The 24,928-nt window shown below is 49.8% G+C and overlaps 1 protein-coding gene across 1 annotated transcript in view; it reads right to left on the bottom strand.

The window, feature by feature from the left end:
• The window catches only part of ndst1b (N-deacetylase/N-sulfotransferase (heparan glucosaminyl) 1b), a 96,009-nt gene that overhangs the window by 36,956 nt on the left and 34,125 nt on the right, over positions 1–24,928 (bottom strand). The window contains exons 4-7 of the mRNA XM_078551199.1: positions 24,607–24,792; positions 23,443–23,571; positions 12,626–12,808; positions 11,364–11,460 (exon numbers count right to left, since the gene is read on the bottom strand). Coding sequence (XP_078407325.1) covers positions 11,364–11,460; positions 12,626–12,808; positions 23,443–23,571; positions 24,607–24,792 — 595 coding nt within the window. The remainder of the gene's footprint in view (positions 1–11,363; positions 11,461–12,625; positions 12,809–23,442; positions 23,572–24,606; positions 24,793–24,928) is intronic.

Raw genomic sequence — 24,928 nt, forward strand, 5'->3', positions numbered from 1 at the left:
CAGTCCGGAAGGCTGTAAAGTGCCTAGTCGGAAGATGAGGTGCTGTTCCTCCAGTTTGCGTTGAGCTTCACTGGAACAATGCAGTAGGCCAAGGACGGACATGTGGGCATGAGAGCAGGGTGGAGTGTTAAAATGGCAAGCGACAGGGAGGTCTGGGTAATGCTTGCGGACAGACCGAAGGTGTTCTGCAAAGCGGTCACCCAGTCTGTGTTTGGTCTCTCCAATGTAGAGGAAACCGTATTGGGAGCAACGAATGCAGTAGACTAAATTGAGGGAAGTGCAAGTGAAATGCTGCTTCACTTGAAAGGAGTGTTTGGGCCCTTGGACGGTGAGGAGAGGGGAAGTAAAGGGGCAGGTGTTGCACCTTCTGCGGTTGAATGGGAAGGTGCTGTGGGAGGGTGTTGAGGTGTAGGGGGTGATGGAGGAGTGGACCAGGGTGTCCCAGAGGGAACGATCCCTACGGAATGCCGTCAGGGGGGGTGAAGGGAAGATGTGTTTGGTGGTGTCATCATGCTGGAGTTGGCGGAAATGGCGGAGGATGGTCCTTTGAATGCGGAGGCTGGTGGGGTGATAAGTGAGGACAAGGAGGACCCTATCATGGTCCTGGGAGGGAGAAGAAGGTGTGAGGGCGGATGTGCGGGAGATGGGCCGGTCACGGTTGAGGGCCCTGTCAACCACTGTGGGTGGAAAACCTCGGTTAAGGAAGAAGGGGGGACAAGTCAGAGGGACTGTTTTTGAAAGTGGCATCATCAGAACAGATGCGACAGAGGCGAAGGAACAGAGAGAATGGGATGGAGTCCTTACAGGAAGCGGGGTGTGATATCTGTGTCCGATGGATGTTACCTCACCCTGCTCTTGGTTAAGGCCCGCCTTGGAGAAAATACTCCGCAGGTTAAATCCATGAGGAGGGCATCGGAAAATACCTTAGACACTATTCCTGAGCAGGTGGCTCACACATGGAAGTTGAGTTCGGAGCTCCCATTGGCAGAACACAAAGGGTGGCCTGATAGACCTGACTCTTTGCACATCGTCATTTTCACAATAGGCCACTTTCAGAATTGTGCTTTACTTTTAACGGTTCTGTGACAGAGTGAAGGGGTAGTAACTCTAACCCCGAAGGAATGGTGAAAGGAGAGGGGTTTAAAAATGGGATACCCGTCTCTGCTTGAAGCTTTAACAGAGGTGGTTACTGACCTGCTTTCTGGAGTGAGTCTGTCATGAAAATATTTTAATGAAACGGAGTGTCCATGATTTTATTTGGGCTCCATATTTAACACTGACCAGCAGTTATTTCCCGGGCTTCAGGAAACCCGTCAGCTGAAGGGAGGTGAGAACAGCTGCCTGGAAGAGTTAGGTTTATTTACAGCGCGGCTTGTGGTCCAGGAGGAGCTCGATTGTTTTCCCCCCAGCCCCCCAGGTTTACTTGCTTCCACTCCTGCAATCACACCCCAAACCCCCACCCCCATCAATTTCCCCTCCATTGACTGCCCAGACTCCCCCCGATGTCCAAACCCCTGCTCTGTGGCCTGGTGCCCCAGGTTTACCCATCCAACAGTCAGCCAGCCTCCCAATCTGCCTGGCAACAGGCATGGAGTCAAAAACAAAAATTAAAAGGAATCCTGCCAGTGCTGAGATATTATATCTGTTCCTTCCTCTTCACATCAATCTTGATAAGCTGGATACTAACAGATTGAGGGAACAATTGATTGAAAGTTAATTATTTTAAGCTGTTTTTATAAATAAACAGACAATGGTTACAAGCTCTCACAACAAAGATGGGTTAATGCACTTTTGTACTGAATGCTTGATTTGATCACTGAAATTTTCAGGATGGAAGATGTGCACTCGATATTATTACAGTAACAGGACAATGACTTCTTGCACTTATAACTTGACTTGATCCACCACCTTCAACATTCACTCCCTCCACCACCGACGCACAGTGGCAGCAGTGTGTACCATCGACAAGCTGCACTGCAGAAGCTCACCAAGGCTCCTTCGACAGCACCTTCCAAACCTGCGGCCTCTACCATCTAAAAGGACAAGGGCAGCAGAGACACATGGGAACGTCACCACCACCTAGATGTTCCCCTCCCAGCCACTCATCACCCTGACTTGGAAATATATCGGCCGTTCCTTCACTGTCGCTGGATCAAAATCCTGGAATTCCCTCCCTAACAGCACTATGGGTGTACCTACACCACATGGACAGCAACGGTTCAAGAAGGCAGCTCACCACCACCTTCTCAAGGGATGGGCAATAAATGCTGGTCTTGCCAGCAACACCCACATCCAATGGAAGAATTAAGAAAAAGGAAAGGATCATTAACTGTGGCCAGACTTTAGAAGGCAGATTTCTAGATAATTACCTCATGCCCCAGGTTTTCTCAGTCTCTCTCAGGTCCAGTCTATTTATACCATAACTTATCTGGAACTAGCCATCTGTGTTAAATCCCAAAACCTCGTTCACCTACCACCCCTGTCCTGGCTCGATTATCTCTCTGTTCATCAACTTCAAAATCCACATTCTTCTCTCAAATCCCTCTCAAGCTTTCCTCTGCCTCAACTGTGCAGCCTTCCCCAGACCAGATTGCACCTTCTGCTCTTCCAATACTGGCCTGCTGTGTAACCACCCCCACCCTCCCCGCTCCCCGTGCCCCCCCCAACAACTTTACCATGATCTGTAGAGCCTCCAACCATCTTGGCCCCGCACTTGAATTCTCTCTTCAAAAAGCCGCTTTAGTACTTATCTCTCTGTGACCACTTTAATATTTACCTCTCTGAGGTCACCTCTCTAATCCCCTACTTCTGCTCAGTGATGGGTCCAAGCTGTGACGCCAAGGTGGGGGGGTGGGGTAGTTTGCTACGTTTTAAAGGCATTGATGAGAAGATATTTCCACTCACGGCGTTCTTAATAGGTACTGGGTGTGTGTGTACTGGGTTATGGTGCACTCCCCAACCTGCAATTTCACGTTCATTCAAATTGAAAGATAGAAGAAAATCGTAAGCTGAGGACGTGTAATTTTGTGACCTGTTAATTCCAGCAAGCACGAAATGTGCCCTTTAATATAAATTCTCACTGAGTTCACTTACTGATTTAACTGGGATGCTGCAGTGAAGGGACGAATGGTGATTAGTATCTATGATAGTTACTGCTGGGCGGCATAAATTAACTCACCCCACAACATTATGAAGCCACCTCCAAGAGTGGCTTTTCACATCTGTCGAGGCTAGAATTCCACAAACAGCTGGGAAAGGGAGGAGCACATATTTCCAGAGCGCTAATGCCCAGTCTGACATTCATTAATAAATGCACAGGCCCCGATAGGGAAATCCAGCTGCTCACAGCTGTCCCTCAGGTTCGATCCTGCACTGCGGTGTTTCAGCCAAGCCGAGCTGCGAGAGGGAAACGCCCCAATTGCTGGCAAGTGGGGAAAAAAATGCAGCCTTTCCTTTTCAAACTGAAGAAGATATGATTTCCCCAATAACCCGAGCAAAGGATCAAAGTCCGACGGTTTGATTCCCAATCCATGCTGAGTTAATGTAACTCAGCTGGGGCAGCCACGAGAGAGAGAGAGAGAGAAAAGGCATTTAACCACATTCCAGAGCTCACATTTCAAGTCACTGTCTAATGATCACTGCTGGAAAAGTCGGCACGCGTTGGCTTTGCGATACGAATGGATCAGGCTCCATGGCACTGCCCACACTCACTGTCCACTCTCACTGCCCACACTCACTGCCCACACTCACTGTCCACTCTCACTGTCCACTCTCACTGTCCACTCTCACTGCCCACACTCACTGTCCACTCTCACTGTCCACTCTCACTGTCCACTCTCACTGCCCACACTCACTGTCCACTCTCACTGTCCACTCTCACTGTCCACTCTCACTGCCCACACTCACTGCCCACACTCACTGTCCACTCTCACTGTCCACTCTCACTGTCCACTCTCACTGCCCACACTCACTGTCCACTCTCACTGTCCACTCTCACTGTCCACTCTCACTGCCCACACTCACTGTCCACTCTCACTGTCCACTCTCACTGCCCACACTCACTGTCCACTCTCACTGTCCACTCTCACTGCCCACACTCACTGTCCACTCTCACTGTCCACTCTCACTGCCCACACTCACTGTCCACTCTCACTGTCCACTCTCACTGTCCACTCTCCGTCTAGAGCTGCTAACACCCAGAAACTCTCTCACTGTGGGGGAACATTTTGACATTTCTATTTGTTCACACTCATCAGGGACCTGGTTCGACCAGGATCGTTCTCCTCTTCGTAGGCAGCCCCTCAGGATCGAGGGCCACTTGCTTCCAGTCTGGTCCGACGGGTTCTGAGATGGCGCCATGTGCAGACTTTGCCACGTGCTTTAAGGGTTGGGCCGATGGGTTGTTTGGAGGTCTGCACGCTCCCTCCAACTCCTCGATTTCGCCTCTGAACGCTCCCGACAAAGTCCCTCGACGTGTTTGACGCCATCGCCAATGAGCCGTCTCCATTTCGGTCGGTCACAGGCCAGGGTCTCCCCGTGAGTCGACAGGGATGTCAGACCTCTTCAGGGGGAATGCTTTGAGGACATCCCTGAAGCGTTTCCGCTGTCCTCCTGGGAGTCTCCCGCCACGACTGAGTTCTGAGTAGAGCAGATGATTCAAGTCTGGCGGCGGGGGTACGGGTGACATGTCGCGCCCAGCGGAGCTGGTTTAGAGTGATTAGCGCCCCGACACTGGGGTTTGTAATGTAATTCTGAGCTGCGCTGCGAGCTGGATGCCCAGTGTGTGCAGTGAAGCCAGTCAGTCTGCAGTCTACATAACATGGACAATGCTACTTACTGGCCCAATAACTTCCGAGCTCCAGGCAGTGTATCTGGGGTGGGGGGTACCGTAAAGATACACAGGGGAAACCACCCACCCAACCCCACTCACCCCAGAAGTTCCAACGTCAGGGCAACTGCCCGGGAAGTTCAAACTTCCCAAGGGCAACTGCCCTGCACTAGACACCATCCGAAAATGTGATTCATATCACGAAGTTCGGATGGTTCCGGCTCTGTTATAGCAACAGTTACCCAGAAGAAGTTAGAGGAATTAAAACCGTTTCTAGCTTCTGATAGCACTGACCCACCCCGAACCCCCCATGGAACTCCCCCCAGCACTCCCACCCACTACAGGACACAGGGCATGGGACACATAACTCCCCCCACTACTCCACAATACCCCCCCTCCCATACCGAGTACCCCCTTGTCACCCTCCCGACTCCCCCTCCATGGGCCATTGGACTCACTCCCGACCCCCACGGGCCATGGGACTGCCCCCACCAAGTAACCCACGACACCCCTGAGCCCCCATGAGACACCCTGACTACCCTCACCTCCACCCCGGTACACTCCCAATACTCGACTACCCCCCAATCACCCATGGAAGCCCCCCAACCCCCTGCGGCACCAACCGACTACACTCCCACCGCCCCCAAATACATGTCCACCTCTCTGAATACACCCAAACCCCCAACTGCCCTCCCCACCCCTGGACTACACCCGCAACTGCTCTCCCCACCCCTGGACTACACCCCCAACTGCCTTCCCCACCCCCTCTGACTGCCCTCCCCATCCCCCTGGCTGCCCTTCCCACACCACAATGCGCACCCCTCTACTGACCACCCAACCATGACCCATTGACCAGCCCCTCACTGACCACCTGACCACCCCCCCTGACGATGCCCTACTGACCAAATGACCACCCAAACCCCTTACCCACTGACCATCCCCTACTGTCCACCCCCACCCCGCCACTGCCCATGGCCACCTAATCCCCTCCCCCGCAACCCATCCCCACTTAACTTATAAACTTACCTTCTCCCTGGCTTCTCAGCGTCTGCCCCAAAAACTTACCTGCTTTACGGCAGCTGGTGCTGTAAAAGGGGGGTGCAGCAGCCCTAGGCCGAAGGCCTTGGGAACCCTCTGGGCTGCACCTTTCTCCCCCGGCCCGAGATGGAAGGTCAGGTGAGATAGGAGCAGTTGGGACTTCCAGGTAAGTAACGGCAAGCGGAGTGGCAATCCAGCTCGATTGCCACTCCACCTTCGGAAGCTGCACGGCCCAATGTCTTCTGTTGCCTGACATCTTTGTCAGTTCATCTCTCCTGTCCTCCAACCTGTCCCTGACCTGCTACTTCTCTCCATCTGCCCCTCCCCCTTTTACAACAGCTTAAAACCCATCACATTTCTACATCGCTCCAGCTCTGAGGTAGAGTCACACGGACTCGAAACATTGACCATGTTTCTCTCTCCACAGGCGCCGCCAGGCCCTGCTGAGCTTTTCCAGCATCTTCTGTTTCTATTTCAGATCTCCAGCATCTGCAGTGTTTTGCTTTTATTGGTCCAGAGCCTCCGAGGTCTGCCAATCCCCTGCCGGATTGCTGCCCCCGCCTCCTTCTCACTTACCCAGCTCTGGGGCTGCACGTTTCTCGGCCTTGACCCCCATCCTGGGCCCTGGGGAGAAAGGTGCAGCGCTGCAGCTCCGGAATGCTGGTAGTGCAGGGCAGCAGTGTCAGGGGGAGTGAGGCCACGCACCCTTTCTTACAGCGCGAGGTGCTGTAAAGCAAGTGAGCTTCAAGGTCCCAGCTGCTTTGACAGGAGGGAAGGTAACGGTACGATGGGTCAGCAGGGAGGTTTGGGGAGGGGGGGAAGGGGTCAGGAGTGGGGGTCTCGGGTAGATGGGGGGTGCGGGGGCCAGGTAGTTGGTGGGGTGATCATAGACAGGGGTTGGGGGGTGGTTCGGGTAGTAGGGAGTGGGTCGGTTAGATAGGAGGTTGGTTGGTCAGGGGTGGTAATCGGGGGGGTGTGGGGGTGGTAGTCGGGGGGGGGGGGTAGAAGATGGGGGGAGGGGAGGGAGTGGGGTGGTACTCGGGGGGGTGTGAGGGTGGTAGTCGGGGGGGGTAGTAGTCGGGGGGAGGGGAAGGAGTGGGGTGGTAGTCGGGGGGGTAGAAGTCGGGGGGGAGGGGAGGGAGTGGGTTGGTAATCGGGGGGTGTGGAGGTGGTAGTCGGGGGGGGGGGTAGTAGTCGGGGGGAGGGGAAGGAGTGGGGTGGTAGTCGGGGGGGTAGAAGACGGGGGGAGGGGAGGGAGTGGGGTGGTAATCGGGGGGTGTGGAGGTGGGAGTAGGGGGGTAGAAGTCGGGGGGAGGGGAAGGAGTGGGGTGGTAGTCGGGGGGGTGTGGGGGTGATAGTCAGATGGGTAGTCGGGGGGAGGGGAAGGAGTGGGGTGGTAATTGGGGGGGTGTGGGGTGGTAGTCGGGGGGTAGAAGTCGGGGGGAGGAGAAGGAGTGGGTTGGTAGTCGGGGGGTGTGGAGGTGGGAGTTGGGTGGGTAGTAGTCGGGGGGAGGGGGGGTAGTGGGGTGGTAGTCGGGGGGGGTAGAAGTCGGGGGGAGGGGAGGGAGTGGGTTGGTAGTCGGGGAGGGTGTGGGGGTGATAGTCAGATGGGTAGTCGGGGGGAGGGGAAGGAGTGGGGTGGTAATCGGGGGGTATGGGGGTGGCAGTCGGGGGGTAGAAGTCGGGGGGAGGGGAGGGAGTGGGGTGGTAGTCGGGGGATTGTGCTTTTTGTAACCATCGCATGTCTCAAAGCGCTTTGCAACCAATGAAGTACTTTTTGAAGTGTAGAAACTTTTGCAATGCAGGAATTATGTCAGTCAAGATGTGCACAGCAAACTCTCCCAAACAGCACTGTGATAATGGCCAGACCATCTGTTTTAGTGGTGATGAATGAGGGTTGAATACTGGCCCAGGACACCAGGGATAACTCCCCTGCTCTTCTTCAAAACACTGGCCAAAGGGTCTTTTAAATGCACCCGAGCAGGCAGAAGGGGCCTCGGTTTAACATCTGATCTGAAGACAGCTCATCCAACAGTGCGGTGCTCCCTCAGTGCTGCACTGGAGCATCAGCCTAAATTTTTGTGCTCAAGCTCTGGAGCGGGACTTGAACCCAGAACCCTGTGACTCAGAGGGGAGCGTGCTACCACACTGCTAGGAGCCTACTATAGACCCCCAAATAGTGGGGTGGGATTAGAAGAGCAAATATGTAGACAGATTTCGGAGTGCAAAAACCACAGGGCAGTAATCGCTGGGGACTTCAAATACTCTGATATCAATTGGGACATGAGCAGTGTGAACTGCACTCAAGAGAACCTTTGAGCCAGCACATAACAAACCCAATGAGAGCGGGTGCAATTCTAGATTTAGTCTTAGGAAATGAAGCTGGGCAAATGGATGAAGTAGCAGTGGGGGAACCATTTTGGAGATAGTGCCCATAATACCGTTAGATTTAGCATCATTGTGGAAAATGACAAAGATAGAACAGGAGTAAAAGTTCTAAACTGGGGGAAGACAAATTTTACAAAACTGAGAGGTGAGCTGGCGAGAGTGATTGGATACAGCTATTAAGAAGGACAAACTGTGTCAAATCAGTGGGAGGCATTCAAAGATGAGATTCTACACAGTGTAGACATGTCCCCACAAAGAAAGAGGATGGTACTGCCAAATCTAGAGCCCCCTGGTTATCCAGAAGCATACAGGCCAAGACAAAGCAGAAAAAGAAAGCTTATGACAGTCACAAAAGACTGAATACTGTAGAAAGCCTAGAGGAGTATAGAACGTACAGGCGTGAAGTAAAAATGGAAATTAGGAAAGCAAAGAGAGGATATGAAAAAATATTGGCAGGTAAAATCAAAGAAAATCCTAAGATGTTTTACCAGTACATTAAGAGCAAGAGAATAACTAAAGAAAGGGTAGGGCCTATCAGAGATGTACAGGGCTTGTGGGTTGATGCAGAAGACGTGGGCAGGGTTCTCAATGACTACTTTGAGGGATGATGCAGACATTCTAGTTAAAGAGGAGGAGTGTGGAATATTAGATACAATAAGCATAGTGAGAGAGGAAGTACTGGAGGGACTGGCATCCTTGAAGGTGGATAAATCACCAGGGCCAGATGGATTGTATCCCAGGCTGCTGAAGGAAGCAAGGGAAGAAATAACGGATGCTCTGAGGATCATTTTCCAACCCTCACTAGATACAGGCGAGGTCCCAGAGGATTGGAGGTCTGTGAACGTTGTACCATTATTTAAAAGGAGTGTGAGGGTTAGGCCAGAAAATTATAGGCCGGTCAGTCTGACTTCAGTGGCGGGCAAATTATTGGAAACAATTCTGAGAGACAGGATAAACTGTCACTTAGAAAGGCACAGATTGATCAGGGATAGTCAGCATGGTTTTGTTAGGGGAAGATCGTGTCACACTAACTTAATAGAATTTTTTGAAGAAGTAACAGGAAAGATTGATGAGGGTAGTGCAGTGGATGTTGTCTACATGGATTTCATTGAGGCTTTTGATAAGGTCCCACATGACAGACTGGTCAGGAAAATGAGATCTCATGAGATACAGGGGAGGGTGGCAGGTTGGATCCAAAATTAGTTCAGTGACAGGAAACAAAGGGTAATGGTCGATGGATGTTTTTGTGAATGGAAAATGGTTTCCAACGGTGTTCCACAGGGCTCAGTGCCAGCGACCTTGCTGTTTGTTGTACATATTAATGATTTAGACTTAAATGTGGGAATCATGATTGGGAATTTTGCAGATGACACAAAAATTGGCCATGTAGCTGATTCCGGAAAAGTGTGAAGGAATGCATTTGGGGAGTGCAAACGAAGCAAAGGAATACTCAATAAACAGGAAGTTATTCAGAGGAGTTGAGGAAGGAGACCTTGACTGTGGCAGAACAGGCGGACAAAGCGGTCAAGAAAGCAAATGGAATGTTTTCCTTTATTTGGTAAGGTATTGAATACAAAAGCAGGGATGTGATGATGGGACTGTATAAAACGCTGGTTAGGCCACAGCTGGAATTTTGTGTACAGCTCTGGTCACCACATTACAGGAAGGACATAATTGCTCTGCAGAGAGTGCAGAGGAGATTTATAAGAATGTTGCCAGGATTTGAAAATTGCAGCAATGAGGAGAGATTGGATAGGCTAGGGTTGTTTTCCTTAGAACTGAGGGGGCTAAGGGGGTGACCTAATTGAGGTGTACAAAATTATGAGGGGACTAGACAGAGTAGACAGGAAGGACTTGTTTCCCCTAGCTGAGGGGTCGATTACCAGGCGGCATAGATTTAAAGTGATTGATAGAAAGATTAGAGGGAACATGAGGAAAAGCTTTTTCACCCAGAGGGTGGTGGGTGTCTGGAATTCGCTGCCTAAATTAGTGGTTGAGGCTGAAACGCTCAGCTCATTTAAAAAGTACCTGGATCTGCATCTGAAGTGCTGGAACCTGCAAAGGTACAGAGCAGGTGCTGGATTAAAATGAGCGGCTGGTTTCTTTTTTCTCTCATTTTGGCCAGCACAGACGTGAAGGGCTGAATGGCCTCTCCCTGCACCGTAACATTTCAATGGTTCTATGGCTGACCCCCAAACTTTTGGCAGCCAGACTGGGAACTGCTACGTCACGCAGTGAATTTCCCGCCCCAACAGCCTGCTTTGGTCCCCAGGTCTCACAGAAAAGTTGCATAGCTGCAGCAGTGGAAATCTGCCCCACGCCAACCACCCAATAGGACCTCTCCGAGCAAAACCAGGAAACGCTGGTTTGGGCCCAACTGAAAGCAGTTCTTTTTAACTGATTCCGGCCTGCAACAAACCAGAAGGAGGCGGTACAACTCATTGCACGTCGTGTTTTTACGTCCAACGGACCCAGGAGTCTTTCATCACATTCGTCTAGGCTGGTTTGAAATCTCAGTGCCAGGATTGAAAGGACTGCACTGATTACTTTCTAACTAATGTACATTTGAGGACATGATGTGTGTCACCACGCAACCGAAAATGGATGCAAAGCAGGATTTTGTCTCGAGACAATGGCCGGGATTTTCCGACCCCGCCCACCGCGGGGACCTTCTGGTCCCGCCGAAGGTCAGTGGAATTTTGGCCGGCCCGCCGCGGACCAGAAAATTTCAGCCCATGCCTATGGCCTCCCCCCCAAAGCAATATTGAGGAGTGGGTGAGGGTACACAAGAGCACTGACCAAGCATGGGCCTTCAGGGCTATTGGGTGCCGTGTGCCTTCCAGTAACCAGATCAGTCCCTCTTGGTCATGAATTGACGTGTGGTGTGAGGCGAATTATAATAACTAATCAGCATCCTTTTCTCATGCAGTATAAATTGTTGTTCCCTTTGAAATTTGGTATTCTTGCATCTGTCCTAATGGGTGCAAGATGGAATGATTCAACAGCACGTCTCCTTTTCTGCAGTACTCAAGAATTATAAATTTTTATACAACAAGGAAAGAGAAAAGTTAATATTAAGAACTCCTGGACCTTGGGTTTATACTATTACCTGACTTTTGGGGTCCTATAATAAGTAGTTTCGGAAGTCTATCACATGTCTTTTCTTTTGACCAGATGTCTTTGTGTCTCCTATCTTCGCAAGGATCCTGAAAAGGAGCAGACACGACATTCTTATCCCTGTGTGTAATGTGAGCACACTGCGCGCTAGCTCCACCCCCACCTCAACCCCCCAACCCCCCCAAAAAAGGTGGAAATAAAAGCATCTGTGACTCTAATGTCTGTCCACTGGGGCTCTCCAGGGAAATCTGAATTTAATACGGGCTAACTGTGTTCCCAGCATCACATCAGTGAAAGGATGTGGGAGGAGGTCAGCAGCTGGAGAGAGGGCAATGGGAGACCAGAGGTTGGAGGGAGGGGGGTGACAATGCAGAATCCAGAATAGGCGATTAGGAACACCATGAGTCACAGTGTCCACCCCCTGCCTCCCCACCCCCTTTACCCTCAACATAATGGACTGTATATAAACTGACTCCTCCTGCTTTCAACCCTTGAACAGGGATCCAAGTTGCAGTATTAAGTCAGTGATATTCTCTAATGAGTGCACAGAAATCAATAACGTGCCACTCAGCAATACAGGTATTGCAAACCAGAGTGGATAAGACATAGGGATGTGAAACTGGATTAAATCACCACCCCTCGGAGGGTTGTAGGAGATTATAGACATAGGTAGGGTTGCCAACTGTGACTAAATGTATTCCTGGAGGTTTCATCACATGACATGCCCCCACGCTCCAGCCATTAGTATCTATCCTCTTGACATACACCCTTCCAACACCCATTGGAAAGCAAAAAGACTCATTACCCAATCGGATGATGCTTGACTGTCAGCCAAACAGCCTTAATTTTTCTTCCCCCCCATTTTCAATATTTTTATATCTGGTAAAGAGAAATGTTCAAAGAAAACGACAAAAAGCAACAATCTGTTTCGATGTCCCGATGACCTTTCTCCAGGGTTTGCACACAGCAGTGTCCTGGAGATTGATCTTCAATTCGGGGAGACTCCGGCCAATCCCGGAGGGTTGGTAACCCTAGAGAAAGGGGAGGAGGGTAATTGGAACAAGGTGCCCATGGAACTGAAGCAAAGCAGAACCAGCACCTTTAGGGGAGGAGAGGAAAGCAGAGGAGAGGAAAAACATGACATGGAAAACATCCGCTCGAGTGAATTGTAGCTTGTCTGCAAAGTTAAAGTATTTCCTTCCTCCCACACAGTCTTGACGCGATGCCCATAGTTTCAGCGCAGCAGTTACTAACCTGCCAGAGGGGGTCCCTCTCCTCGGGGAAGAGCTGGAAGTATTTCTGAGCGAGTTGCACAGGCGGGAGCGTCTGCAGCTTTAGGTTTGTCCAGCACTGCACAAAGCTGATCAGGTTCTTAAAGGTGTACAGACCCAGGCGGTCGTTCCCATAGTTTGACAGATGCGTCATAAAGATGCTAATCTGGAAGGTGAGGGAAAAGGGTTTGATCAATAGCCGGCAGGGCCACTTTTAGACGCCACTCTATCTCTGACCCTGACCCTGACGGGATTGGGGGATGGGATTGGGGGAAGGGGGGAGGGTGCTGAAAAGCTAGCCCTAGGCGGTCCCCAACCGATACACGTGTCACAAACGAGTCAACCCCACCCCCCCGTCACAAAAGCGGGAAAAGGCAAAACCTGGAATTAAAAAAAAAGCTGAGCTCAATGAGCTTTTGTTCCAACGTAGCTCACTGCTATAAGCCACAACTGAAATAGAGAGAGAGAGAGAGAGAACACTGTAGTTTAGTGTTACCCTCTCAATATAATAGGCCACCAGGAATGTGGAACTCGCAGCTTTTTTTTCCCCCCTCTCACCGTACTGTGGTCCCGGTTCAGCTTCTGTAACACTACCCACCTTAGGAGGGGGTTATACTGACAGGAACATTCCCCTCAGGGACTGAAGAATGTGAGTTGCGAATCAGAACAAATTTAAACTGACAGCTGTGGTGCGGGGGGGTGGGGGTGGGGGTGGGTTGGGGGTGGGGGGAGGTGAAAAGTAGCAGAATGCTCTCAACGACTGACACTTTCCCCGAGCAATGGCAAGTGACGGATTTAATCATCTGACAACAGTGGGCTTCTGACTGATCAAAAGGTGGACCTGCGACCTTTAACCTGTGCCTAATAATTCTTAAATCCAAAGACTCTTCCTGACGTGAAACGTAGTTGGAGCGTAGGGGCAGTTTCTCCCAGGAGCAGCTCCCGTAAAATTACATCAAAATTACAAGACGGGTTTGGCCCAACCCAGCCCGTGTTGGTGTTGGTTTTCTACAAGAGCTGGTACCCTTGGTGCCTGCCCTCTTCCCATATCCCCTTTTCCCATCGGTCATCCCTCCGACCCCTTGTTAAATGCGTTCGTGGGCCAGAATTTCTCACCCTTCAGAGACAGAAAGGGTGGCAAAATGATGTGGGAAGGCATGGGGGGGTGGGGTGGTGAATTTCCACCACCATACTATTTTGACAGTGGCAGGAATGTTGGAAGATTGGCCTCCACCTGACCCCCCCCCCCCCCCCCCACCCCCAACACCCCCCGCACCCCCACCCCTCCACCACCGATTTCCCCCCTCCCCCCAACCCCAAGAATCGAACTGAGCCAATGAAATGGCTAATTAAGGGCATGTCCCCGCCCCCATGGCCATTCGCTCCCACTGGGAGGACCTGACTCTGTTTGGGGAGACCACCAGGTGAAACCTGCCTCCCAGCAAGTTCCAAGGGTTGTGGGGTGGAGGGGGGGGTGGTGGTGGGGGGTGGTCATCAAGCCCACTCACCCCCTCCATGAGGGAGCACAGCCACTGGGGTGCCCTCTCATCCTCCATCTGCAGGCCCAGCAACAGCCAGCACTAGCAGGGGTGCTGCTGAGATCTCAGCCCTCTGATTGGATGGCAGCCCTTTGCTGGGGTGTAGTTGGGGGGTGGGGGGGGAGGGGGGGGCGCGCGGTGTGGCAGGGGGAAGGGGGGTCGTGGTGGGTCGCTGTCCTTCATCGGATGGCCATTGTAGTGGCAGCTCCTGGCAATACGTCTCCCCGGGTCCCAGTACACATTGAAACGGGGCCAGTGCCCGCTTTTGGCTCCAGCGATGAGACTCCTGCCATCTCCACAATATTCAGCTCATGGTGGGCAGAGCAGTGACAAACAGAAATCAACCTGGAAAAGTGTGAGGTATTGCACTTGGGGAGGGCTGACAAGGAAAGGGATGACACTGTGAATGGTAGGACCCTGGAAAGTACTGAAGATCAGAGGGACCTTGGTGTGCATATCCACAAACCCCTGAGGGTAGTGGAACAGGTAGATAAGGTGGTTAAGAAGGCATATGGGGTACGTGCCTTTATTAGCCGAGGCGTAGAATACAAGAGCAGGGAGGTTATGCTGAAACGGTATAAAATGCTGGTTAGGCCCACAGCTGGAGTACTGAGTGCAGTTCTGGTCACCACATTGTAGGAAGGATGTGATTGCACTGGAGAGGGTGCAGAGGAGAATTCCCAGGACGCTGCCTGGGCTGGAGGGTCTGAGCTATGAGGAAAGTTTGGATAGGTTGGGGTTGTTTTCCTTGGAGCAGCGAAGGTTGAGAGGGGACCTGATAGAGATGTATAAGATTATGAGGGGCATAGATAGGGTGGATAGGAAGGCGCTTTTTCCTTTAGTAGAGGGGTCAATAGCCAGGGGGCATAGATTTAAGGTAAGAGGCAGAAGGCTAAGAGGGGAGCTGAGGAGAAATTTTTTCAGCCAGAGGGTGGTGGGAGTCTCGAACTCACTGGGTGGTTGAGTCAGAAACTCTTGTAACATTTAAGAAGTATTTAAATATTCACTTGCATTGCCATAGCCTCCAGGGCTATGGGCCAAGCACTGGAAAATGGGATTAGTGTAGTCAGTTGACTGGCATGGACACAATGGGCCAAATGGCCTCCTTCTGTGCTGTAAACATCTATAAGTCTATGAGACCCCTACTTCACTCACTCACTCTCTAGTCTGTCATTGTAGTGGGTTACTAATTCACATTATAGTGAATTCCATAGCCTCACAATCCTGTGTAAAAAAAGTTTCTCTTACTCTCTGTCCTAAATCTCTTATGTTTATTCTTATACCAAAGCCCCTAGGTCTACACCCCTTAATCAGCAGAAGCAGTCTGTTTTGAACCACTCTGTCCAATCTCTTCATCAATTTTACACACTCACACCAAACCACCCCTTAATCTTCTTTGTTATAACTGGTAACAATCTCAGCGTTTCCCTCGTAGTCATGAAGGAGTTAACAATCACACACATAGGCCAGCAAGGGTCCCAATGACAAGTGGGGGAGGGGTAACCCTTCCTCAGCTGTCTGAGGGACCTGGAGCCGCATTTTAAAAAAATTATTCATTCACGGGATATGGGCTTCGCTGGCTGGGCCAGCATTTATTGCCCATCCCTAGTTGCCCTTGAGAAGGTGGTGGTGAGCTGCCTTCTTGAACCGCTGTAGCCCATGTGGTGTAGGTACACCCACAGTGCTGTTAGGGAGGGAGTTCCAGGATTTTGACCCAGCGACAGTGAAGGAACGGTGATATATTCCTAAGTCAGGATGGTGAGTGACTTGGAGGAGAACTTCCAGGTGGTGGTGTTCCCATCTACCTGCTGCCCTTGTCCTTCTGGTTGTTAGTGGTTGTGGGTTTGGAAGGTGCTGTCTAAGGAGCCTTGGTGAATTCCATATACAGGGTGGCAACTGATTGGTTGTCATCAGGGCTGCCATCCCCTTTTAGGGTGGCCACCCCACCCCAGGAGCTTCTGGCCAATCAGAGCGCTGGCAGCTCAGCAGCGCCACTGGGAGAAGTGGCCACTGATGGGAGTTGCATCTGGTTGAAGAGGACACCATGGAAGGGTAGTGCTTTTCCGACCCAGATAAGTGGAAACTCAGGGCATTGGGAGCAGTCATACAGGCCCTGGTGAGGAGTGGATAGGGTGGAGGTTGGGATGAAAGGAGGTTGCCACAGGGCAGATGACACCTTTATCACAGCGACAGTCATTGCTGCCCGGGGTCCCCGGTCAAAGAGGGCCCCGGTCAAAGAGGGCCCCAATAGGAGGGCACCTACCCACATCACTGCACCCCCCCACCCCAGAGCTGGCTGGGAATCTGCTAGGGTTCACCAGGCGGACTCCTCACGCAGCAGTGGGCATAGCCGGCACTGGTAAAACGCCATCAAAATGTGGGAAGGGGCCTTTTATTGGCCACGTCAGTGACTCAAATGGCCTCTGGGGTGGCCACTGGTAAGATGGCATGGCGGCAGGAAAACAACAGGGGTCTCCGCTCCCTCCCACTTTTCCAGGCTATTTTACAGGCCTCCCTGCATTCCAACCCATTCTCAGATGGGTGGTAAAATCCAGCCAATAGTTACTGGCAGGAATTCTCTAGAATAACTGAACATTCTCACACAACAGGGAGTTGGAAGGCATGCTGTGCTCAGCTGTAGCTTGGCAGACAGCTTTACTTCCAGATCAAACTCCAATCATAGATGGCGACAGACAGCCGGATGACACTCAACCAATGATACTTGAGCGAGTTATTTTTGGCGTTTGATAGCTTGGCGCAATGGCACAGTATTGCCTTTCTCGAGTCAGGCAGCCACAGTCTAGGGATCACACTAGATTCAGGAACTGTATAGTGTTCAACAGTTTAATTGATCTGTGTTTGATTACATTAGTCTCTTGGTTGATCTATGTTAACCGTGCTTGACTGTTTAAGCCTGGGTACAGCCTCTGACATCTGAAGTAAGCAGAAGCTTCCAGCAAGGCCTGAGAAGCCAGAGCTGTGAACAATGTGTGCAGAAACTAAAATAAAAGCAAAATACTGCGGACGCTGGAAATCTGAAATAAAAAAAGAAAGCGCCGGAAAAACTCAGCAGGTCTGGCAGCGTATGTGGAGAGAGAAACAGAGTTAACGTTTCAGGTCCAAAATGATTCTTCTTCAAAGGGACCTAAAAGAGTTTTTCGAGTACTTCCTGTTTTTATTTATGTGTGTAGAAATCCTGTGGCCGCTGAGATATTTTAACGCACTATAAATAAAACGATTGTAGACTTGGAACTAGGGTCATCTCTGCATTGCTCTGAGGTAAATCAGATATATAAAATATACACAACAAATTAGAGGATGCGCAACAGGAACATGGTCATTGGAGTGCATCCAGGGTGACCAACTAGGCCGGATTTTAAACATAATTCGGGCCTGTGCCCTTCATACCAGGGTCTTTGCGTCTTAAAAAGACTTATTGTGAGTTTCTTTTTGTTTGTGTTTGGGAGATCTTTGAGTTTTGCACACGCACAGCACCGTGGTCTTGGCAATGCCCCCCTTCCCCCCCACTCCTCCCCCCCTCCACAGTCTCACCAGCACTACCACCTTGCTCCTACGGTCCCTCATGCCTTAGTCTCCCTTAGCTTGCCCCCTCCCACCGAGAGTTGATCACCCTGGGTGCATGCTGCATACAGAAAAACTCTTTGTCTAAGATAATGTTTGGAGGAACGCATTTCAACTCACTGGCAAAATGGGATGAATTTAGATTTTATTAAAAATACAGCTGTGCAAATTTGAAGTAGGGGCTTCTGCTCGGGGTATGTTTCATGATCCAGTGACAATAGAAGGAACTTCCTGCTGTGAACTTCAGTTGATATGCAAGTCACAGGATTTCTGGTGCGAGATTGATGAATGTTCCCCAGCTGTCTCTGGAATAAGGTGTGAACCTTGGCGCCTCTTGGAGAACTGCAATTAGACCTCACTCTGCCGTCTCCTCACCCGCCCCCCCCACCTTGCCCCCTCCGGCTGTACTTGGCACAAAGCTGTGAACATCCTCCTGTTCAGGCACTGCAATTAGCTCTCATTTTACATTGCTCCATCTGTAGCTGCAACCATGGCTGCTTGTTGGGAGCACCAGAATTAGAACTCCCTGTTTATCTCCCCATCTGCGGTTGGGATAGAGTGTGAATCACTGTCTGTCAGAGCTTTGTACTTAGACTTCAATGTAACTCTCCCAACCTGCAGTTGAAATAACATTCGAATCATTGCGACTGTCAGTTTATTGTGACCCGACCTTCCTTTCCATGCCTAGAATAAAGTGGGGATCTCTCTGGTTCATCATACGGTTAGCTCTCTCTATATGTGGCTGCCTATCCATCTGTACAGGACTGAGGTGTGAATCCTCAATACGTCTAAGCTTGCTTTTTATTTCAAATGGAGACACACACAACTCCATTTAAACTTCAGGGGTTCTCCGTCTTAATTAGATCCCAAGCCAGATGGTGAAGTATAGAACTAGACACAAATTGATAGTTGGTTTATTTACAGAACGCAGCTTTACCTACGTTTGCCTCCTACCTACTAACACCCAGTGTCCCATAAGTCTTTCTTTAGACTGTTCTGACACACAACGAACCATTAAACCAATTAACTAAAGATCGACCCCTTTAAATGTCCCTTATGCTCTTTTGAAAGAACAAAAATCAAATAAACAATTAAACAAATGAACAACCTTTTAAAAGGGGAAGACTTCAGACTCTTTTTCAGCAACAGTAACTAATTAAAATAATGGACCACCCCTTAAAAGGGCACCTGGAACAGGAAACAAAACTTTAAAGAAAACTAGCAAAGGGGAAAAAAATAGTAAATGTGATTAAAGTGATAGCCCCTTAAAGGGGCACTGTAACCCCAAAAGGAGATAAATGTAAAAGAAACTTACATCGCAGAATTGTTATGTTGCAGAAGGAGGCCATTCGACCCCTCGTGTCTCTATCGGCTCCCCGAGTGAGCATTATGACTCGTGGATGATTAAATAAAAATTTTACTTCCGGGGCTGATGGAGTATCCCAGCCCCCGCGGTGCCCGTCGGTCACGGAGGCCTCAAGTGCACCAATGGACACCGCATACCCTCTCCCCAGGGCCGTCCAGGCATGAACATGGCTGCAGAAAAGGGGCAGGCAGTCGGGCCAGATGACTCCCTCAACCTGGACCTGTTAATGGCCACTTTGGCCAGGCCGAGGAGCAGGCGGACGAGGAGGTCCTCCTCCCTCCCTGCACCCCCTCCTCCCCACAGGGCGACCCGAGATCAGGAGCAGGGGGCTGATGTGCACCCCAAGGTTGAGGAGCAGCCTCTTCAAATAACTAAAAAGAGGCTGCAACGTCGGACATGCTTCATAAACATGGAACATGGACACCCCATGGAAGCAGAAAATACAGCTGGCCTGGGAGTCCATGAAGCATCTTGGTCTATGTTATAAGGGACTGCTGCATTGCAACACCAAAGGCAGAATTTTCTGCCTGTCGGGCGGGCGGGCGGGGAGCCAATCCCTGCCGGAGAAGCAGGCCCTATTTTACGTGGGTGGGCCAATTAAGGCCCGCCCAGCGTGGCGTCCGGTGGGAAGCGCTATGCGCTCCCTGTGTGGGCAGGGGGGATTCCCCAAAAGCGAGAGAGCGCTCTTTCACGCATGCGCATGAATGAGCGCACATCTCACTGAGGCTAAGTGCAGCCTCAGGGAGATCGCTGACAATTTAAAAAATATTAAAAATAGAAAAAAAAATTCCTTAACATGTCCCCCTCATGTGACAATAAGATGGGACATGTTCATAATTTACACTAAAACGTTTAAAACCCTGCATGAAACTTCATCCCGCTGGTGGATGAGGTTTCATGTTTTCTCTATTTGCCGCCGGGGCTCTTGGCCTGCCCGCCAACCTTAAGGTCGGATGGGCAGGTCCTTTAATTGTTTCAATGATCCTGTCAATGGCCTCAATTGGCCATTGATAGGTCAGCGGGCCCGCAGCTGATTTGGCTGTGCCCCCACCTTCCTGAAAATTTAAATGGAGCAGGATGATGTCGGGGGTTCCCCCTGACATCATCTCGCGACATTTTATGTGTCGACGAGCGGGCCCCGCCCCCTGCTCACCGATGGCAAAATTCAGCCCAAAGTCTTTCTTTAAATCTGCTCAAGATGCTTAATCGATCAATGCTCTTCATAACCTTGATAATATAGTTAACCCAGCATTAACATTCCAGGAGTCCTTTAGGTTTATGAGAATGGTACCATGGATGGGGAAACTTCAGTTAGAGATTTCAGAATATTAAGTGATGAGATTTGTATAGTTTTGATCGTGTATACAAGGAGAAACTGTTTTTACTGACAGTCAGTAATAAATTCAATAGGAAATTCAGGAAAAAGTCCTTTACCCAGAGAGTGCTGAGAATGGGGAACTCGTGAATACAGGGAGTAATTGAGATGAACAATGCAGATACATTCAAGGGGAGCGAGATAAACACATGAGGGAGGCAGGAATAGAAGGATACGCTAATAGGGTGAGCGGGAGCGGGAGGAGAATTTTTAAAAATTTGTTTACAGGATGTGGGCATCGCTGGCTAGGCCAGCATTTATTGCCCATCCCTGATTTCCCTTGAGGTGGTAGTGGTGAGCTGCCTTCTTGAACCTCGGTAGTCCCTATGGTGTAGGTACACCCACAGTGCTGTTAGGGAGGGAGTTCCAGAATTTTGACCCAGCGACGATGAAGGAATGGCGATATATTTCCAAATCAGGATGGTGAGTGGCTTGGAGGGGAACTTCCAGGTGGTGGTGTTCCCATCTATCTGCTGCCCTTGTCCTTCTAAACGGTAGCAGTTGTGGATTTGGAAGATGTTGCCTAAGGAGCCTTGGTGAGTTTCCGCATTGCATTTTGCAGATGGTACACATTGTTCAGCGGTGGTGGAGAGAGTGAATGTTTGTGGAAGGGGTGCCAATCAAGTGGGCTGCTTTGTCCTAGATGGTGTCAAGCTTCTTGATTGTTGTTGAGCTGCACTCATCCAGGCAAGTAGAGATTATTCCATCATACTCCTGACTCCTGCTTTGTAGATGATAAACAGGCTTTGGGGAGCCCGGAGGTGAGTTACTCACCGCAGAATTCCTAGCAGAATTCCTAGCCTCCGATCTGCTCTTGTAGCCAAAGTATTTATATGCCTAGTCCAGTTCTGCTTCTGGTCAATGGTAATCCCCAGGATGTTGATAGTGGAGGATTCAGCGATGGTAATGCCATTGAATGTTAAGGGGCCATGGTTGGATTCTCCCCTATTGGAAATGGTCATTGCCTGGCACTTGTGTGGTGCTAATGTTACTTGCCACTTGCCAGCCCAAGCCTGGATATTGTCCAGGTCTGGTTGCATTTGGACATGGACTGCTTCAGTATCTGAGGAGTCGTGAATGGTACTGAACATTGTGCAATCATCAGTGAACATCCCCACTTCTGATCTTACGATGGAAGGAAGGTCATTGATGAAGCAGCTGAAGATGGTTGGGTCTAGGACATTACCCTGAGGAACTCCTGCAGTGATGTGCTGGAATTGAGATGATTGACCTCCAACGACCACAACCATCTCCCACTGTGCTAGGTATGACTCCAACCAGTGGAGAGTTTTCCCCCGATTCCCATTGAGTACAGTTTTGTTAGGGCCACACTCGGTCAAATGCTGCCTTGAGGTCAAGGGCAGTCATTCTCACCTCACCTCTGGAGTTCAGCTCTTATATCCATGTTTGAACCAAGGCTATAATGAGGTCAGGAGCTGAGTGATTCTGGCAGAACCTAAACTGAGCGTCAGTGAGCAGATTATTGCTAAGCAAGTGCCGCTTGTGTGGAGCTTAAACACCAGCATGGATATGTCGGTTGAATGGCCTGTTTCTGTGCCGTTAATACTGTGGATAGGGTTGGCAACTAGAAGATACTGGTTTCAGGTGTTTGGCAAAAAATATTAACGGCGATGAAGAAATTTTAATTTCTTTATGCAGCAAGTTGTTCTGACCTGGAAAGCATTGCCTGAAAGGTGCGATGAACAATGTATAATTTTCACGTTGAATTTATATATATATTTTCGTGTTAAGGAAAGTGGAGTGGTTCCAGTTTCATGTAAATTTGGTTTATGAACCTTGGTGCCTAGAAGTCTGGATGGACCTGTAGCTGAAAGGTCAGTCTTTTGGGTTCACTTATATACATACATTTTTAAAGGGGTTTTACAACCCCTGAGGTTTAAGAGATGGTTTGAGGGGGTTGAGAGTTCAGGGGTTCAAAAGCAAAGTAGAAAAGCCTTGCTGTTGTCAGGTGACACGGACGCAGAGAAGGACAGGAGCTGAGAGGCAGTTCAGTCGGTGTGTGTCAGAGAGGGAAGACAGTTTCTCAGCTCTCTGAGAAGAGAAATTACAAGGCTAATGGGGCAGTAGTTAACTGTGTAGTCAGTTATAGGACTCAGTAACGTGATCAGCTTAACAGCGTTGCTACTGAAACAATGAGATGAAACTGCGGCTATTTTCGGGTGTCTGGGGGAGAGATACAAGTTTGGTGAGAAGCATCAAATGAATGCGTAAGAATTTACTGGAAGAAAACCATTTGCAAATGTGCCAGTCCCAAGCAAGTAGCCTTTGTGTCAAGCTGGTGGTAACTCTTCACTGGTTTACGTGTCAATAAAGATTTTGCTGGGTAAAGGAGTATGGGGAAATTGAATAATCTTCTTGTGCACTTTCCAATCTTTTTGTCTGGTGTGATACAGTTCATTTTTCTTGTTTCAATAAATATTTTAATCTTTGTGTTCAAAGTTCATCAGCAGATTCCTGTGAGTTTGTTCAGTAACTTTCCTCCACGGTTTCTAAAATGAAAGTTAGGATCTATTTCACTCTGGGATCTGACTTGTCCGCTATGAACATCAGTTGGGACTGTAACAAAGGGTGATGCAGGAAGGCTCATAGTAACATAACTGCCTGTTCGGAACGTGATTAAGAGTCAAGCCTGTTGATGTGGAGTCACGTCTAGGCCCAAAGGGGATAAAGACGGCAGATCACCTTCCCTAAAGGGCATTTGTGAACCAATTGGGTTTTTTTTACAATGATCCAACAGCTTCATGATGAAGTTCATTGACATCAGCTTTTATAAATATATCTCAGCCTTTGACGTTATTTCACAAATATTTTGCTGATGTTGGAAACCCTGTCAATCAAGCTAATCTCCCATAATTAGTCCCTTACTTCACCAATTACTGGATTTTGACTAAGGAAAGAATTGTAATTCAAGTACTCACAGGGTTAAGGAGGACAGTGAGGAACAGCTCTCCGCCATTAATAATCTTATCCAACTCTTTGGGTCCTCCAGGATACTCGTTGTAGAATATAGTATGTGTGAAAAGGCCACAAGTCTGACGAGGCAGAACCTTCAGAGAGAGGAAGAAGACAAAACAATGTCAGCCTCAAAGAGTCTCCTGGGGACAGCGCTGTCAACACTTCTAGGGAAACTGGTACAGTGGCACAGATCAGCTTATAGCACAGGGAGCCACCACCATATTGTTAAGTTTATTAGTGACAATTGCAGAGCCGCACCAGTGGGGCCCCTCTGACAGGAATCCCTTGAGGGTTTTTGGTAAAAATAAAAATTCAGATATTCAGATCTGGCAACTCGACTCTAATAAACAGGGGACAGGGGAACTGTCGATGTAAATGAGGCTGGGAGAGGTAGGCCTGCACGGACAACCTCATTCTAAGAAACTGTCGATGACTGGCAATAATCCCGCTTCACATTAGGGGTTCCATCTCAGAGCATCACAATGGCTCAGTGGGTGAGTGAACCTGTCAGTGGGGTTCCGAGCTACACAGGGAGATCCCAGGCCTCTCCCCACCACCCCACACGCCGCCCCCCCCAGCCTCATTTGCTACCTTTCCGATTGCTGGCAGTTGACCGGTCTTGCAGTTTATAAGTCCACTCTCAGAGCTCACATGGGATAGTCCCTTGGGTAAGATACTGGGAGACAGCAGTGTTTCGTCCATATCCCAGCACTCCTGTTCCTCCCTGGTATACATGGTACCAACTTTACCGGGCTTCTTCAGGCCTTGGCTCCTGCTCCCAGCAGGTCTGAGCCGCTGGAGGAGTCACCTCTGCTCCCACTCTCAAGGCTCAGGTTCCAATTACACCTTGGGAGCCCGGCCTGCACAGTTAAAGAGCATCCCGCAGTCCTGGAGTGGGTGCCCTTGTTGCTTGCAATTTAATGAAGGATTGAGTACTCTCCTCTCTCCATTTTAACTGCCCAGTCCCCAAGTGTCCAATGGGGGAAATGGGAGAAGTTGAAGGGAGGGTGGCGGGGGGGGAGTTAAAATCAAAGCTGTAATGTCCAGGTACAGACGATCCTTGTAAGAGTGAACGATTGGAGAGGTGGGACAGGGGGTTAAAACCTTTCACTTCAGTGGCCTCTTACCATGATGCCGTTGTGATTGAACCCTCGTCGGAATCTTGCTGGTTTCAAGTGTGGATACTCCTCCGTACTTGTTACTTTCATCCCCCAGACCTGCTTCCATGCTTCATACAGCTGGATGTGAACTGGGTAAACACCAGAATGATGAGGTGCCACTGCATAGCCCATGTCGATAGGAATACCATGCTCCTGTGCGAGAGAAATAGAATCCTCGGTTTGTAATTGGACAGCCAAATGAAACAAAGATTATGAATCTATCTTCCTTACTTTTTAACTGAAAGTCCCTTTACTCCTCCAGATACACCTTGGACTCTGACAACGATAT

This window comes from Cetorhinus maximus, chromosome 10 (assembly GCF_964194155.1).
Source record: "Cetorhinus maximus chromosome 10, sCetMax3.hap1.1, whole genome shotgun sequence".
Lineage (NCBI taxonomy): Eukaryota > Metazoa > Chordata > Chondrichthyes > Lamniformes > Cetorhinidae > Cetorhinus > Cetorhinus maximus.